The sequence below is a fragment of the Scyliorhinus torazame genome, chromosome 18 (assembly GCF_047496885.1).
Source record: "Scyliorhinus torazame isolate Kashiwa2021f chromosome 18, sScyTor2.1, whole genome shotgun sequence".
In the NCBI taxonomy this organism is placed as follows: domain Eukaryota; kingdom Metazoa; phylum Chordata; class Chondrichthyes; order Carcharhiniformes; family Scyliorhinidae; genus Scyliorhinus; species Scyliorhinus torazame.
The window spans coordinates 44,972,361-44,991,287 of record NC_092724.1 but is presented as its reverse complement, the minus strand read 5'-3'; the positions used below and the strand labels follow the sequence as shown (position 1 = coordinate 44,991,287).

Genomic DNA, 18,927 nt, shown 5'->3' with positions numbered 1-18,927 from the left:
GCATTGCTCTGACATACATCAAATATACAATGTATGGCTGTACCCTTTTCAAAATGGCTCACTATGCCTGCACAGCAGTGGTGGCTTTAGGAAATTTTGTAAGAGGCATGAAGAGTCCGCACCGAGTAGGACAAAAACACAAACTTACTTTATTTACTATTATATACAGCTCCAGGAGATCCCTACTGGGTCTTCTCGAGTCGGTGCCTTACTGGCCGACTCTATACAAGGTGAACATTGTTAAAGGTCCCCCGCCCCCGATTGGGGAAACTCATATTGCACACGATTCCATTGGGTAATTAATCATTCCTATGGGTTATAAGAAGTACCATCACCTCAAAGGGAGATCAGCAGCCAGAGCCCTTCGCAGCTGCTCCTGGTCTTCATAAATTACATCAAACACTCTGGATAAGAATAACAGGCCTGGAGTGAGAAGGAGGGAGATGGATCACAATAGGGATGTTAACTCTAAACTGGACGTATTCCTGGGAGGGTTCATCACGCATTGTCAACCAACCTACTTCCTGATTTCTATAAACATTAATAAACAAAGGTGTGTCAATGGAAAATGAAAAAAAAATGCAGTGGGCAAGTTTTTCCACACAACCTGGCTGAAAGGTGGCCCGCTATTGCCCGGCGGGGGTCTTCCGGTCCCACATTGTTAATGGTGTCATTGAATGCACCCCTCGTCACCGAGAAACCCACGGCAGGCATACCCGCCAGCGTGAACACCCGGACAATATGGGCCTTTGTTCTTTTCAATGCCTCCAATTATTTTTGTCCTGGGTTGTGAACAATAGTGCCCAGGAGATTGATCTTTAAGTTCGGGAGCCAAGGGTAAATCAGGGCAGTGAGGAACCATGACTGGAAAAATTGAAACAGAGCCTGCAGAAGCAGGCCTAAAGAAAGGAGGGGGTGGGGGGTGGAGGGATAACAGAGACATTGGGCAAAATAAGGGAGAAAGGAATCATAGAATCCCTACAGTGCAGAAGTAGGCCATTCAGCACCGACTGAAAGAGCACCCTACCTGGGCCCAAACCCCCATCCTATCCCCGTAACCTCATTAGCATTGCCAATCCACCTAACGTGCACATCTTTGGAACAAAATGGTGCTGTAGGCAGGAAGTGACTGACGTCATTTGGAGACTCAAAACAGACGGAAATATGAAAGTTTAAGATGGGAAAGAGAGGATAAGGTGGGTAGCTTAGAATAAATGAAAAAGTGAAACTGTCTAAATAAAGCAGCATTACCTTAGCGACAGTGGGGGCATGTCACATGTCACAAGCCCTTCCTGTTGGGACAGAAAATCCCAGTGTACTGGTACACTTATTAAAAACATGACTTTTGGAGCAAAAGATGATTTGACGCTTTGAAAGCTCAGAAGATAAAAGCTGTGCAGACGGTTCAATGTTTAAATGCAGCTATCATGGGGCTGAAGTGTGCACAGCAATGTCATAGCCCGCACAAACCTTATGAAATTGGAGCAATCAGTCTCCCCTTGAGTCTCGCCCAGTAGAGCTCCCCTGCTGAGGAGACGGGGAGTCCCGAGGGCATTCATGATTGAGTTCTATATAAAGTCTGCCAGGTATGGAACCGACAGAGCAGACCCGGCTGGGGTCTGATGTATACTGTAAATATAATTGCTTTGCAATCAACATGGTTTTCTTTTACCTACTCAATTCTGACGCGTCCGTGGCCTACTAAAAACAATAAAGCCCAGGCGTAATCCAAATTTAGAATGACCATTCGGACAAGACACTGAAGAGCAGTTGACGCCCGTGACACTGTACCCAGACATGGGTTAACATCTGTGGGGGAGGGCTTACCAACTGCAGGACAGGAAGAAACCATTTCTCCTCTACTGCATCAGCGTCCACAGGCACACACTCGAGCAACCGAATGAATCAGCAAAAACTCTCTGTTTTAATAGGCCACATCAAAATCAAAATCCTACTGGGGAGTGTGGTCAGTAGATAATCAGGGGTCACACTCCCTCAGATAAACATCAATGAGATAGGCATGAAGCCCAATATTAGGGAGAATGGGCAGGCAGCCAGACTGTCACAGGCCAACAGGGAGATGGGATACCTCAGGCTGGATAACTACAACGTTACCACAAAGAACAGTATCAGGTTTGTATAGGATGGAGGAAATAAAATGACTTCCTTCTTTAACCTGCAATGTTTTCAACTCTCTATGGCCCATTTCCTGAACGAGCAGCGTCTTAACCCACTGAGGGGATCTTTATTCTTTATGTAAAATTAAACTCACCTTCTGCAACTTTATCTAGCAGGACAGTGATCTTTTCATCCTCCAATAAACGTTTCTTCAGGAAGCTGATGAAAATCCCATTTGTAAGTTCCCCTTGGCTGATTTCATACGCCTCTGCATCCGGGCAACTGGAAAAATTCAATAAGTGCCATGTCCGTAGATCATTAACAGTCTCCAAAAGGAGCCAGCCATGAGACCAAGGGCTGATTGATGCCTATCATTCAGACACCCACTCTTTCATTACAGCTCTCACCCTGGGGACTTCACCTGGACTGGCACACAAGATAGGACCAGCAACATGACAGCAATGGAACAGGTTATCTGGACAATATCACATTGCTGTTTATGAGAGCTTGCTGTGCACAATATGACCAGCACATTTCCTACATTTCTAGAGTGACTACACTTCAAAGAGGAATTAATTGGTGGCAAATCAGCTTGATATGAAGTTCTGAGTTGTGAAAAGCGCAATCAAAGTCCAATCAAATTCCAAAGATGTGCAGGTTAGGTGGATTGGCCACGCTAAAATTGTCTCTTAGTGTCCAAAGATGTGCAGGTTAGATGGGGTTACGGGGATAGGGCGGGGAGTAGGGTGCTCCTTCAGAGGGTCGGTGCAGACTCGATGGGCCGAATTGCCTCCTTCTGCACTGTAGGGATTCTATGGGATTCTGTGGATTCTATAGGTCACAACATACATGCATCTTTCAGTGACTGAAGTTGGGATACCCCGAAGGGGCAACACTGTAAATAATTATAAATTAGACTGGCTAAAGTTAGAGTGGATAAAGAACAGGTGTACTGCTTACGTGGCATAACCATAGACAATATTTGCTGTGACTCTCAGGACTTCCATTTGTGGAATAATTTCATCATGCATGTTCCTGAGAAGGTAAAGTTACAAAGAAAGACTTATAGTCACATTTACATATCTTCTGGTCCCATTGCAATCCATTTCGCTTTGAACCATCATCACTGTTGCAGTTAATCATTTCTGCCCTCCCTCCTATTCTCCGCTGCAGTTTTTTATTTTTAGTTCAACGAAACTCTCCCACCCCACGACCATTCCCCCTCCCACCCACCCCACATCCACTCTCCGCACAGCCACCCCCAATATCCAACCCCAACCCCCCCTTCCCCCACCTGCCTCCCATCCTCTTTTTCTTGGCTCTGAATCTGCTGAAAAGCTGCTCCTCACTCACGTCGGTTCTGGTGAAAGATGACCAATGTGAATCGTTAACTTTCTCTCTCTCTGAGGAAGCTGCCTTATCTGCCGAGTGTTCATCTTTGTTTTTGCCAGTGGTGCTGATGAGGGGGGGGGGGGGGGGGGGGGGGGGGGGTGAGACATTTGTGAAGGGCAGTGAAAATCCTTCACCTTTCAGGCAGCCTCTCCACCCAATTCCTTGTGGATATGCGCCTATAGCCTGCCCCTGATTTAAGAATGAAATAATCGCTGAGAAACACAGAGGATGTCAGAGATTGGGAACTTTAACAAAATAATCATACCAGAGATTCTCGTCAGAGGGGTGGGATAAGTGCGCATTGGTGGAGCAAATTATAAGTGGCTTTAGTTGCTGTGCAGCCCAGGTATTGGGAGAGGGAGAAAACTAAACTGCTGCCCAAAATTACCTGTGAATTCTGCAGTTTATTATTCTCTAACCTGACTGCACTGTGGCATAGCATGGAGGGTGAGTTACTTGACATCTGATCTGTGCCGTACCTGCCCAGGAATGTTTGATGCAGTAACTGTAGAGGGAACTCTGTTCTGTACCTAACCCAGGCCTTCCCAAATTGTGGGCTGTAACCCCCAGTGTGAAAAGATAGGTGTTCAGCAACGGAAGCTTCATTTTTAAATCCTTTTTATCCTGTTTCAGAGGCACATGCTTGCCTAAAGTTTAAGGACCATAGTTCTGAGCTTATCCTGTCTTTTTCTGATTTTATCTATGCAGGAATAACCGCACAAATTTAATTTTTAAGGTTTGTTGCGTTATTTGTAAAAATGATAAAACTCTAATAAAAAAAATATATAAACAAAATAGAGTCATACCGGGAAAAGATTTGGAAATACTGATCTGACCCATACCACACCTGCCTTGAAATGTTGCATGGGAAATCTAACCTATGCTGGCCCATGCTCTTGGTGCCCTGGGTGTGTTTGATGGTGACTGCTCTATTCCCCAACACTGCTGAACACGGAAATTGAGCAGTGAGATTGTAAGAGTGAAATTTCTCCTTTTCCACACCTTTTGCGACACATATCAAGGAGGAAGACATTCAGCCCAGTTTGTTTCTCTTGCATAAACTGCAGAATGTTCTGGACACACAGGCAGTGTTCAGATGTGTAGGAACCTGGAGCGTCAACGGGAACCATGAAACTGTTCCCATAGTTTTCATATCCATGGCCGGCGTAATAAAGCAAACCTGAGGAAAAAGTGAACAATCAGCTATTCTCAATAAAAACAGACTGGACTCACAGCCAAGTGCCCCACAACACCTTGCGTGACCCTGACAAGCCCAGTGTTGCACAAAACAAATTCCCCCAACAAGAGATCCTGTGACACACTCAACTCTCACCCCAACCATGAAAATCTGTGCCACACCCAAAAGTCCCCCAACAACTGACCCATGTGTCATACCCAAAACTCCCCTAACAACTGAACCTCGTGTCACACCCAAAACTCCCCCAACAAGAGACACCTTATGTCACACCCAACTCTCCTGCAACCATAGCACTCTGTATTACACCCTAAACTCTGCCAACAACAACAGATTCCCAATGCTCACACCCAACAACACAAACTCCCTCAGCGGAATTCTCCATTGGCGGGATCCTCCGGTCTTCCAGCAGTTTAAGTTTCCCAAAGGGTTTCCCAAAGGTGTGAGGTAGCGACAATGGAAAACCCCATAGGCCGGCCGGCTGCAGGAACGGAGAATCCCACTGCTGGCGGGGGTGCGCCGTGCCGGAGAATGCGACTGGCGGACCGGAGAGTCCCGCCCAGTAACTGTGTCATACCAAATCCCCTCCCCAACAGGGCAGGCACCTTGTGTAATATCTACCATCGCCCCCACTGCATCCGACAACACGGACCGCCCTGCCTCACACCTGGCTCTGAGATTCAAGCCTCGGACTGCGCTAAATTAGCACACCTGAACTCAAGCTGCAAGAAACGATGCAACAGTCAAGTTCAGCACCACTAGGTTAGTGAGTGGAGAATCAGGCCGATTTGCTGCTCCCCAATCACTATCTGGTAACTCTTGCTCAGAAGTGAGGAACGCAGGTTGGGAACTGGATCAGCAGGGCTGCAATGCCCCTATAGCCAAATACCCCAGCAACACTCCAGGCAAGTAGAGCCGGCAGGAGGCTGTTGGAGCCCCTGGAACTGTTTCCAGCTTCAGCAGAAGAGGGGACCTGTTTAACTCTGGGTTTAAAAAAAAGTGAACTTGTAGGTACCATACACTCCCTTGTCAAGAAGCAGCAGGAATTCATTCACAGCTCTTTGCATCTCGTGTCGGGTGAGGTCGAGCAGGGACACAACCTTGAAGTCGAGTTGGCGGAGGAGGTTTGTGAGCTCATGCACGTCTACCATTGGAGCCTTCAGCTGCTTGTGATATAAATAATTCATGTTTCCCATCAGCAGGGCCACCTTGTCTGTCGCTAAAAGAGACAAGGAAGGAGTGAGCATTTGGGACCAGCATTGCAAGTCCCCTCTGTATTGTCTGAGTTCAGCGAATAGGCTTTCAGTGTCGGCATCAAGTATTTTCAGATTAGGCAGAGATAGCATGGGTCAGAGTTCATGGGTCAGAGTTCAGAGTGAAGTTCACTTCCCAATAGCATATCTTAGCCCCAAGCTCAGACAATGCACCCATGCAACTCTCACTCACTTTCTGAGAATTGGATGTAGTTTTCAACTGTGTGCCCCAGCCCAATAGACAGGAGTTGATACTGGTTAAATATATTTCACACAGGAAAAATCCCATCTGTTGTTGTCTTAAATTGAACCAAGGCCCTCGAATGTAAAGAATCTGCTCCATGAGTTCGTCCAAATCATTACCAATCACCCTGTGCCACTCAGTCCAGGATTATTAAACCGAAGCATATTAAGAATCTGCTGTCTGATGTTCCTGAGGTTTATCGTTAATTAAAAATGAGTCTCAAAGAATAAATTCAGATATTCATGTGGTTCTATTTCACAGGCTTATGGACTTAAATCGAGGCTGGCATTGAGAGGGTGCTGTATTGTCGGAGGTGTTTTCTGCCAGATCAGATGATGAATCAAGGTCTCAAATGCTCTCAAGAGTAACAAAGGAAGATGACACGGTGCTATTCTGCAGAAAAGGAAATGAGTTCTCCCTAATATCCTGGACAATGTTTATCCCTCAGTCACTAAGCAACATGGATTGGCCATTTTCACATTGATGTTTGTGGACTCTTGCTGTGCACAAAATGGCTGCTGCATTTCTAACATCACCACAATGATAATACTCCAAAGAAAAAAGTAGTTCACAAGCTCGAATGTGCTTTGACATCCTGAGGTTTGAAAAGGTATTATACTGGGATTCTTGCATTCATATAGCAGTGACATGAGGGGAGGGGGTGGGGTGGAGAATACGGGGGTGGTTGTTAACCTTTTTCTGTATTGGACCGTTTCTTCATTGATCTAACCTGACACTATTCCCAGTGTAGCCACTGCCCGGTGGCCCATGGTGGCACCCTCCAGGACTGTCCAGCAGCTACTGCGTGACTCAGACCATTGTCCAGTGAATCGCTGGTGAGTGTCCATCTAGATCGAACCCAGTGTCAACAAGGACAAATATTCAGCTGACATACATTGTTTAGGTTCACCCCATGATTACTGCACAATCCCCTCTGCGGAAATGAAATACTAAGTGATTTGAAAATTGTGTCAATTTACCATAGAAATCCATAGGCCGAGGGAGAGATCTCAGCAGTGGTCCTGGGTTGAGATCTGTAGTAAATAACAGCACAACATCAACTGATTTTTCATTGCAGACAGAAAAAGCAACATGGGCCATCAAACCAAGGTTTACACCCTCTGGATTCAGCCCCTCACTGATCAGGATTCAACACCTCACTGGCCGGGATTCAACACCTCACTGACCGGGATTCAGCCCCTCACTGACCGGGATTCAGCCCCTCACTGACCGGGATCCAGACCCTCACTGACCGGGATCCAGACCCTCACTGATCTGGATCCAGACCCTCACTGACCGGGATTCAGACCCTCACTGACCGGGTTTCAGTCCCTCACTGACCTGGATCTAGACCCTCACTGACCGGGATTCAACATCTCACTGACCGGGATTCAGCTCCTCACTGACCGGGATCCAGACCCTCATTGACCGGGATCCAGACTCTCACAGACCGGGATTCAGCTCCTCACTGACCGGGATTCAGCTCCTCACTGACCGGGAGTCAGCTCCTCATTGACCGGGATCCAGACCCTCACTGACCGGGATCCAGACCCTCACTGACCGGGATTCAGCTCCTCATTTAGCGGGATTCAGTCCCTCATTGACCGGGATCCAGACCCTCACTGACCGGGATTCAGACCCTCACTGACCGGGATCCAGACCCTCACTGACCGGGATTCAGACCCTCACTGATCGGGATCCAGACCCTCACTGACTGGGATCCAGACACTCACTGACCGGGATCCAGCCTCTCACTGATCGGGATCCAGACCCTCACTGACCGGGATCCAGCCTCTCACTGATCGGGATCCAGACCCTCACTGACCGGGATCCAGCCTCTCACTGATCGGGATCCAGACCCTCACTGACCGGGATCCAGACTCTCACTGACCGGGATCCAGCCTCTCACTGATCGGGGTCCAGACCCTCGCTGACCGGGATCCAGCCTCTCACTGATCGGGATCCAGACCCTCACTGACCGGGATCCAGACCCTCACTGACCGGGATTCAGCTCCTCGCTGACCGGGATCCAGAACCTCACTGACCGGGATCCAGACCCTCACTGACCGGGATCCAGGCTCTCACTGACCGGGATTCAGACTCTCACTAAACCGGGACCAAGACCCTCACTGACCGGGATTCAGACCCTCACTGATCGGGATCCAGACCCTCACTGACTGGGATCCAGACACTCACTGACCGGGATCCAGCCTCTCACTGATCGGGATCCAGACCCTCACTGACCGGGATCCAGCCTCTCACTGATCGGGATCCAGACCCTCACTGACCGGGATCCAGCCTCTCACTGATCGGGATCCAGACCCTCACTGACCGGGATCCAGACTCTCACTGACCGGGATCCAGCCTCTCACTGATCGGGGTCCAGACCCTCGCTGACCGGGATCCAGCCTCTCACTGATCGGGATCCAGCCTCTCACTGATCGGGATCCAGTCTCTCACTGACCGGGATTCAGCTCCTCGCTGACCGGGATCCAGAACCTCACTGACCGGGATCCAGACCCTCACTGACCGGGATCCAGGCTCTCACTGACCGGGATTCAGACTCTCACTAAACCGGGACCAAGACCCTCACTGACCGGGATCCAGACCCTCACTTACCAGGATCCAGACCCTCACTGACCAGGATCCAGACCATCACTGACCGAGATTCAGACCCTCACTGACCGGGATCCAGACCCTCACTGACCGGGATTCAGCCCCTCACTGACCAGGATTCAGACCCTCACTGACCGGGATCCAGACCCTCACTGACCGGGATTCAGCTCCTCATTTAGCGGGATTCAGTCCCTCATTGACCGGGATCCAGACCCTCACTGACCGGGATTCAGACCCTCACTGACCGGGATCCAGACCCTCACTGACCGGGATTCAGACCCTCACTGATCGGGATCCAGACCCTCACTGACTGGGATCCAGACACTCACTGACCGGGATCCAGCCTCTCACTGATCGGGATCCAGACCCTCACTGACCGGGATCCAGCCTCTCACTGATCGGGATCCAGACCCTCACTGACCGGGATCCAGCCTCTCACTGATCGGGATCCAGACCCTCACTGACCGGGATCCAGACTCTCACTGACCGGGATCCAGCCTCTCACTGATCGGGGTCCAGACCCTCGCTGACCGGGATCCAGCCTCTCACTGATCGGGATCCAGACCCTCACTGACCGGGATCCAGACCCTCACTGACCGGGATCCAGCATCTCACTGACCGGGATTCAGACCCTCTCTGACCGGGATCCAGACCCTCACTGACCGGGATCCAGCCTCTCACTGATCGGGATCCAGCCTCTCACTGATCGGGATCCAGTCTCTCACTGACCGGGATTCAGCTCCTCACTGACCGGGATTCAGCTCCTCACTGACCGGGATTCAGCTCCTCACTGACCGGGATTCAGACCCTCACTGACCGAGATTCAGGTCCCCACTGACCGGGATTCAGCTCCTCACTGACCGAGATTCAGACCCTCACTGACCGGGATTCAGCTCCTCACTGACTGAAATTCAGCTCCTCACTGACCGGGATTCAGCTCCTCACTGACTGGGATTCAGCTCCTCACTGACTGAAATTCAGCTCCTCACTGACCGGGATTCAGCTCCTCACTGACTGGGATTCAGCTCCTCACTGACTGAAATTCAGCTCCTCACTGACCGAGATTCAGCTCCTCACTGACCGAGATTCAGCTCCTCACTGACCGAGATTCAGCTCCTCACTGACTGGGATTCAGCTCCTCACTGACTGAGATTCAGCTCCTCACTGACCGGGATTCAGACCCTCACTGACCGGGATTCAGCTCCTCACTGACCGGGATTCAGACCCTCACTGACCGGGATTCAGCTCCTCACTGACCGGGATTCAGCTCCTCACTGACCGGGATTCAGCTCCTCACTGACCGAGATTCAGGTCCCCACTGACGGAGATTCAGCTCCTCACTGACCGGGATTCAGCTCCTCACTGACTGAGATTCAGACCCTCACTGACCGAGATTCAGCTCCTCACTGACCGAGATTCAGACCCTCACTGACCGAGATTCAGCTCCTCACTGACCGGGATTCAGCTCCTCACTGACCGGGATTCAGACCCTCACTGAACGGGATTCAGACCCTCACTGACCGAGATTCAGCTCCTCACTGACCGGGATTCAGCTCCTCACTGACCGGGATTCAGACCCTCACTGACCGGGATTCAGCTCCTCACTGACCGAGATTCAGATCCCCACTGACGGAGATTCAGCTCCTCACTGACCGGGATTCAGCTCCTCACTGACTGAGATTCAGACCCTCACTGACCGAGATTCAGCTCCTCACTGACCGAGATTCAGACCCTCACTGACCGAGATTCAGCTCCTCACTGACCGGGATTCAGCTCCTCACTGACCGGGATTCAGACCCTCACTGAACGGGATTCAGACCCTCACTGACCGAGATTCAGCTCCTCACTGACCGGGATTCAGCTCCTCACTGACCGGGATTCAGACCCTCACTGACCGGGATTCAGACCCTCACTGAACGGGATTCAGACCCTCACTGACCGAGATTCAGCTCCTCACTGACCGGGATTCAGACCCTCACTGACCGAGATTCAGCTCCTCACTGACCGGGATTCAGCTCCTCACTGACTGAGATTCAGTTCCTCACTGACTGAGATTCAGCTCCTCACTGACCGAGATTCAGCTCCTCACTGACCGGGATTCAGCTCCTCACTGACTGAGATTCAGGCCCTCACTGACCGGGATTCAGCTCCTCACTGACCGAGATTCAGCTCCTCCCTGACTGAGATTCAGACCCTCACTGACCGGGATCCAGACCCTCACAGACCGGAATTCAGCTCCTCACTGACGGGGATTTAGACCCTCACTGACTGAGATTCAGACCCTCACTGACCGAGATTCCGACACTCACTGACCGGGATTCAGCTCCTCACTGACCGGGATTCAGCTCCTCACTGACCGGGATTCAGCTCCTCCCTGACCGAGATTCAGCTCCTCACTGACCGGGATTCAGACCCTCACTGACCGGGATTCAGCTCCTCACTGACCGGGATTCAGCTCCTCACTGACCGGGATTCAGCTCCTCACTGACCGAGATTCAGACCCTCACTGACCGGGATTCAGCTCCTCACTGACCGGGATTCAGCTCCTCACTGACCGGGATTCAGCTCCTCACTGACCGGGATTCAGCTCCTCACTGACCGAGATTCAGCTCCTCACTGACTGAGATTCAGACCCTCACTGACCGGGATCCAGACCCTCACAGACCGGAATTCAGCTCCTCACTGACGGGGATTTAGACCCTCACTGACTGAGATTCAGACCCTCACTGACCGAGATTCCGACACTCACTGACCGGGATTCAGCTCCTCACTGACTGAGATTCAGGCCCTCACTGACCGGGATTCAGCTCCTCACTGACCGAGATTCAGCTCCTCACTGACTGAGATTCAGACCCTCACTGACCGGGATCCAGACCCTCACTGACCGGAATTCAGCTCCTCACTGACGGGGATTTAGACCCTCACTGACTGAGATTCAGACCCTCACTGACCGAGATTCCGACACTCACTGACCGGGATTCAGCTCCTCACTGACCGGGATTCAGCTCCTCACTGACCGGGATTCAGCTCCTCCCTGACCGAGATTCAGCTCCTCACTGACCGGGATTCAGACCCTCACTGACCGGGATTCAGCTCCTCACTGACCGGGATTCAGCTCCTCACTGACCGGGATTCAGCTCCTCACTGACCGAGATTCAGACCCTCACTGACCGGGATTCAGCTCCTCACTGACCGGGATTCAGCTCCTCACTGACCGGGATTCAGCTCCTCACTGACCGGGATTCAGCTCCTCACTGACTGAGATTCAGCTTCTCACTGACCGGGATTCAGCTCCTCACTGACCGAGATTCAGCTCCTCACTGACCGAGATTCAGCTCCTCACTGACCGGGATTCAGCTCCTCACTGACTGAGATTCAGACCCTCACTGACCGGGATTCAGCTCCTCACTGACCGAGATTCAGACCCTCACTGACCGAGATTCAGCTCCTCACTGACCGAGATTCAGCTCCTCACTGACCGAGATTCAGCTCCTCACTGACTGGGATTCAGCTCCTCACTGACTGAGATTCAGCTCCTCACTGACCGGGATTCAGACCCTCACTGACCGGGATTCAGCTCCTCACTGACCGGGATTCAGACCCTCACTGACCGGGATTCAGCTCCTCACTGACCGAGATTCAGACCCTCACTGACCGGGATTCAGCTCCTCACTGACCGGGATTCAGCTCCTCACTGACCGGGATTCAGCTCCTCACTGACTGAGATTCAGCTCCTCACTGACCGAGATTCAGCTCCTCACTGACCGAGATTCAGCTCCTCACTGACTGAGATTGAGACCCTCACTGACCGGGATTCAGCTCCTCACTGACCGGGATTCAGCTCCTCACTGACCGGGATTCAGCTCCTCACTGACCGGGATTCAGCTCCTCACTGACCGGGTTCAGCTCCTCACTGACCGGGATTCAGCTCCTCACTGACCGGGATTCAGACCCTCACTGACCGAGATTCAGGTCCCCACTGACCGGGATTCAGCTCCTCACTGACCGAGATTCAGACCCTCACTGACCGGGATTCAGCTCCTCACTGACTGAAATTCAGCTCCTCACTGACCGGGATTCAGCTCCTCACTGACTGGGATTCAGCTCCTCACTGACTGAAATTCAGCTCCTCACTGACCGGGATTCAGCTCCTCACTGACTGGGATTCAGCTCCTCACTGACTGAAATTCAGCTCCTCACTGACCGAGATTCAGCTCCTCACTGACCGAGATTCAGCTCCTCACTGACCGAGATTCAGCTCCTCACTGACTGGGATTCAGCTCCTCACTGACTGAGATTCAGCTCCTCACTGACCGGGATTCTGACCCTCACTGACCGGGATTCAGCTCCTCACTGACCGGGATACAGACCCTCACTGACCGGGATTCAGCTCCTCACTGACCGGGATTCAGCTCCTCACTGACCGGGATTCAGCTCCTCACTGACCGAGATTCAGGTCCCCACTGACGGAGATTCAGCTCCTCACTGACCGGGATTCAGCTCCTCACTGACTGAGATTCAGACCCTCACTGACCGAGATTCAGCTCCTCACTGACCGAGATTCAGACCCTCACTGACCGAGATTCAGCTCCTCACTGACCGGGATTCAGCTCCTCACTGACCGGGATTCAGACCCTCACTGACCGGGATTCAGCTCCTCACTGACCGAGATTCAGCTCCTCACTGACTGAGATTCAGACCCTCACTGACCGGGATCCAGACCCTCACAGACCGGAATTCAGCTCCTCACTGACGGGGATTTAGACCCTCACTGACTGAGATTCAGACCCTCACTGACCGAGATTCCGACACTCACTGACCGGGATTCAGCTCCTCACTGACTGAGATTCAGGCCCTCACTGACCGGGATTCAGCTCCTCACTGACCGAGATTCAGCTCCTCACTGACTGAGATTCAGACCCTCACTGACCGGGATCCAGACCCTCACTGACCGGAATTCAGCTCCTCACTGACGGGGATTTAGACCCTCACTGACTGAGATTCAGACCCTCACTGACCGAGATTCCGACACTCACTGACCGGGATTCAGCTCCTCACTGACCGGGATTCAGCTCCTCACTGACCGGGATTCAGCTCCTCCCTGACCGAGATTCAGCTCCTCACTGACCGGGATTCAGACCCTCACTGACCGGGATTCAGCTCCTCACTGACCGGGATTCAGCTCCTCACTGACCGGGATTCAGCTCCTCACTGACCGAGATTCAGACCCTCACTGACCGGGATTCAGCTCCTCACTGACCGGGATTCAGCTCCTCACTGACCGGGATTCAGCTCCTCACTGACCGGGATTCAGCTCCTCACTGACTGAGATTCAGCTTCTCACTGACCGGGATTCAGCTCCTCACTGACCGAGATTCAGCTCCTCACTGACCGAGATTCAGCTCCTCACTGACCGGGATTCAGCTCCTCACTGACTGAGATTCAGACCCTCACTGACCGGGATTCAGCTCCTCACTGACCGAGATTCAGACCCTCACTGACCGAGATTCAGCTCCTCACTGACCGAGATTCAGCTCCTCACTGACCGAGATTCAGCTCCTCACTGACTGGGATTCAGCTCCTCACTGACTGAGATTCAGCTCCTCACTGACCGGGATTCAGACCCTCACTGACCGGGATTCAGCTCCTCACTGACCGGGATTCATAGCCTCACTGACCGGGATTCAGCTCCTCACTGACCGAGATTCAGACCCTCACTGACCGGGATTCAGCTCCTCACTGACCGGGATTCAGCTCCTCACTGACCGGGATTCAGCTCCTCACTGACTGAGATTCAGCTCCTCACTGACCGAGATTCAGCTCCTCACTGACCGAGATTCAGCTCCTCACTGACTGAGATTGAGACCCTCACTGACCGGGATTCAGCTCCTCACTGACCGGGATTCAGCTCCTCACTGACCGGGATTCAGCTCCTCACTGACCGGGATTCAGCTCCTCACTGACCGGGTTCAGCTCCTCACTGACCGGGATTCAGCTCCTCACTGACCGGGATTCAGACCCTCACTGACCGAGATTCAGGTCCCCACTGACCGGGATTCAGCTCCTCACTGACCGAGATTCAGACCCTCACTGACCGGGATTCAGCTCCTCACTGACTGAAATTCAGCTCCTCACTGACCGGGATTCAGCTCCTCACTGACTGGGATTCAGCTCCTCACTGACTGAAATTCAGCTCCTCACTGACCGGGATTCAGCTCCTCACTGACTGGGATTCAGCTCCTCACTGACTGAAATTCAGCTCCTCACTGACCGAGATTCAGCTCCTCACTGACCGAGATTCAGCTCCTCACTGACCGAGATTCAGCTCCTCACTGACTGGGATTCAGCTCCTCACTGACTGAGATTCAGCTCCTCACTGACCGGGATTCTGACCCTCACTGACCGGGATTCAGCTCCTCACTGACCGGGATACAGACCCTCACTGACCGGGATTCAGCTCCTCACTGACCGGGATTCAGCTCCTCACTGACCGGGATTCAGCTCCTCACTGACCGAGATTCAGGTCCCCACTGACGGAGATTCAGCTCCTCACTGACCGGGATTCAGCTCCTCACTGACTGAGATTCAGACCCTCACTGACCGAGATTCAGCTCCTCACTGACCGAGATTCAGACCCTCACTGACCGAGATTCAGCTCCTCACTGACCGGGATTCAGCTCCTCACTGACCGGGATTCAGACCCTCACTGAACGGGATTCAGACCCTCACTGACCGAGATTCAGCTCCTCACTGACCGGGATTCAGCTCCTCACTGACCGGGATTCAGACCCTCACTGACCGGGATTCAGCTCCTCACTGACCGAGATTCAGGTCCCCACTGACGGAGATTCAGCTCCTCACTGACCGGGATTCAGCTCCTCACTGACTGAGATTCAGACCCTCAGTGACCGAGATTCAGCTCCTCACTGACCGAGATTCAGACCCTCACTGACCGAGATTCAGCTCCTCACTGACCGGGATTCAGCTCCTCACTGACCGGGATTCAGACCCTCACTGAACGGGATTCAGACCCTCACTGACCGAGATTCAGCTCCTCACTGACCGGGATTCAGCTCCTCACTGACCGGGATTCAGACCCTCACTGACCGGGATTCAGACCCTCACTGAACGGGATTCAGACCCTCACTGACCGAGATTCAGCTCCTCACTGACCGGGATTCAGACCCTCACTGACCGAGATTCAGCTCCTCACTGACCGGGATTCAGCTCCTCACTGACTGAGATTCAGTTCCTCACTGACTGAGATTCAGCTCCTCACTGACCGAGATTCAGCTCCTCACTGACCGGGATTCAGCTCCTCACTGACTGAGATTCAGGCCCTCACTGACCGGGATTCAGCTCCTCACTGACCGAGATTCAGCTCCTCACTGACTGAGATTCAGACCCTCACTGACCGGGATCCAGACCCTCACAGACCGGAATTCAGCTCCTCACTGACGGGGATTTAGACCCTCACTGACTGAGATTCAGACCCTCACTGACCGAGATTCCGACACTCACTGACCGGGATTCAGCTCCTCACTGACCGGGATTCAGCTCCTCACTGACCGGGATTCAGCTCCTCCCTGACCGAGATTCAGCTCCTCACTGACCGGGATTCAGACCCTCACTGACCGGGATTCAGCTCCTCACTGACCGGGATTCAGCTCCTCACTGACCGGGATTCAGCTCCTCACTGACCGAGATTCAGACCCTCACTGACCGGGATTCAGCTCCTCACTGACCGGGATTCAGCTCCTCACTGACCGGGATTCAGCTCCTCACTGACCGGGATTCAGCTCCTCACTGACTGAGATTCAGCTTCTCACTGACCGGGATTCAGCTCCTCACTGACCGAGATTCAGCTCCTCACTGACGGAGATTCAGACCCTCACTGACCGGGATTCAGCTCCTCACTGACCGAGATTCAGGTCCCCACTGACGGAGATTCAGCTCCTCACTGACCGGGATTCAGCTCCTCACTGACTGAGATTCAGACCCTCACTGACCGAGATTCAGCTCCTCACTGACCGAGATTCAGACCCTCACTGACCGAGATTCAGCTCCTCACTGACCGGGATTCAGCTCCTCACTGACCGGGATTCAGACCCTCACTGAACGGGATTCAGACCCTCACTGACCGAGATTCAGCTCCTCACTGACCGGGATTCAGCTCCTCACTGACCGGGATTCAGCTCCTCACTGACCGGGATTCAGCTCCTCACTGACTGAGATTCAGCTCCTCACTGACCGGGATTCAGCTCCTCACTGACCGAGATTCAGCTCCTCACTGACTGAGATTGAGACCCTCACTGACCGGGATTCAGCTCCTCACTGACCGGGATTCAGCTCCTCACTGACCGGGATTCAGCTCCTCACTGACCGGGATTCAGCTCCTCACTGACCGGGATTCAGCTCCTCACTGACCGGGATTCAGACCCTCACTGACCGAGATTCAGGTCCCCACTGACCGGGATTCAGCTCCTCACTGACCGAGATTCAGACCCTCACTGACCGGGATTCAGCTCCTCACTGACTGAAATTCAGCTCCTCACTGACCGGAATTCAGCTCCTCACTGACTGGGATTCAGCTCCTCACTGACTGAAATTCAGCTCCTCACTGACCGGGATTCAGCTCCTCACTGACTGGGATTCAGCTCCTCACTGACTGAAATTCAGCTCCTCACTGACCGAGATTCAGACCCTCACTGACCGGGATTCAGCTCCTCACTGACTGAAATTCAGCTCTTCACTGACCGGGATTCAGCTCTTCACTGACTGGGATTCAGACCCTCACTGCCCGGGATTCAGCTCCTCACTGACTGGGATTCAGACACTCACTGCCCGGGATTCAGCTCCTCACTGACCGGGACTCAGCTCCTCACTGACCGAGATTCAGGTCCCCACTGCCTGAGATTCAGCTCCTCACTGACCGGGATTCAGCTCCTCACTGGCTGAGATTCAGACCCTCACTGACCGGGATTCAGGTCCTCACTGACCGGGATTCAGCTCCTCACTGACCGGGATTCAGCTCCTCACTGACCGAGATTCAGGTCCCCACTGACTGAGACTCAGCCCCTCACTGACCGGGATTCAGCTCCTCACTGACCGAGATTCAGACCCTCACTGACCGGGATTCAGCTCCTCACTGACTGAGATTCAGACCCTCACTGACCGGGATTCAGCTCCTCACTGACCGGGATTCAGCTCCTCACTGACCGAGATTCAGGTCCCCACTGACTGAGATTCAGCTCCTCACTGACCGAGATTCAGGTCCCCACTGACTGAGACTCAGCTCCTCACTGACCAGGATTCAGCTCCTCACTGATCGGGATTCAGCTCCTCACTGACTGAGATTCAGACCCTCACTGACCGAGATTTAGACCCTCACTGACCGAGATTCAGCTCCTGACTGACCGGGATTCAGCTCCTCACTGACCGGGATTCAGCTCCTCACTGACCGAGATTCAGGTCCCCACTGACGGAGATTCAGCTCCTCACTGACCGAGATTCAGGTCCCCACTGACCGGGATTCAGACCTTCACTGACCGAGATTCAGCTCCTCACTGACCGAGATTCAGCTCCTCACTGACCGAGATTCAGGTCCCCACTGACCGAGATTCAGCTCCTCACTGACCGGGATTCAGACCCTCACTGACTGAGACTCAGCTCCTCACTGACCGGGATTCAGCTCCTCACTGACTGAGATTCAGACCCTCACTGACCGAGATTCAGCTCCTCACTGACCGAGATTCAGACCCTCACTGACCGAGATTCAGCTCCTCACTGACCGGGATTCAGCTCCTCACTGACCGGGATTCAGACCCTCACTGAACGGGATTCAGACCCTCACTGACCGAGATTCAGCTCCTCACTGACCGGGATTCAGCTCCTCACTGACTGAGATTCAGTTCCTCACTGACTGAGATTCAGCTCCTCACTGACCGAGATTCAGCTCCTCACTGACGGGGATTTAGACCCTCACTGACTGAGATTCAGACCCTCACTGACCGAGATTCCGACACTCACTGACCGGGATTCAGCTCCTCACTGACCGGGATTCAGCTCCTCACTGACCGGGATTCAGCTCCTCCCTGACCGAGATTCAG

At 52.7% G+C, this 18,927-nt stretch overlaps 1 protein-coding gene across 1 annotated transcript in view; it reads right to left on the bottom strand.

The window, feature by feature from the left end:
* The window catches only part of malt2 (MALT paracaspase 2), a 133,782-nt gene that overhangs the window by 16,245 nt on the left and 98,610 nt on the right, over window positions 1–18,927 (bottom strand). Inside the window, exons 9-13 of the mRNA XM_072482696.1 lie at window positions 7,183–7,236; window positions 5,721–5,924; window positions 4,513–4,690; window positions 3,079–3,153; window positions 2,273–2,400 (exon numbers count right to left, since the gene is read on the bottom strand). Coding sequence (XP_072338797.1) covers window positions 2,273–2,400; window positions 3,079–3,153; window positions 4,513–4,690; window positions 5,721–5,924; window positions 7,183–7,236 — 639 coding nt within the window. The remainder of the gene's footprint in view (window positions 1–2,272; window positions 2,401–3,078; window positions 3,154–4,512; window positions 4,691–5,720; window positions 5,925–7,182; window positions 7,237–18,927) is intronic.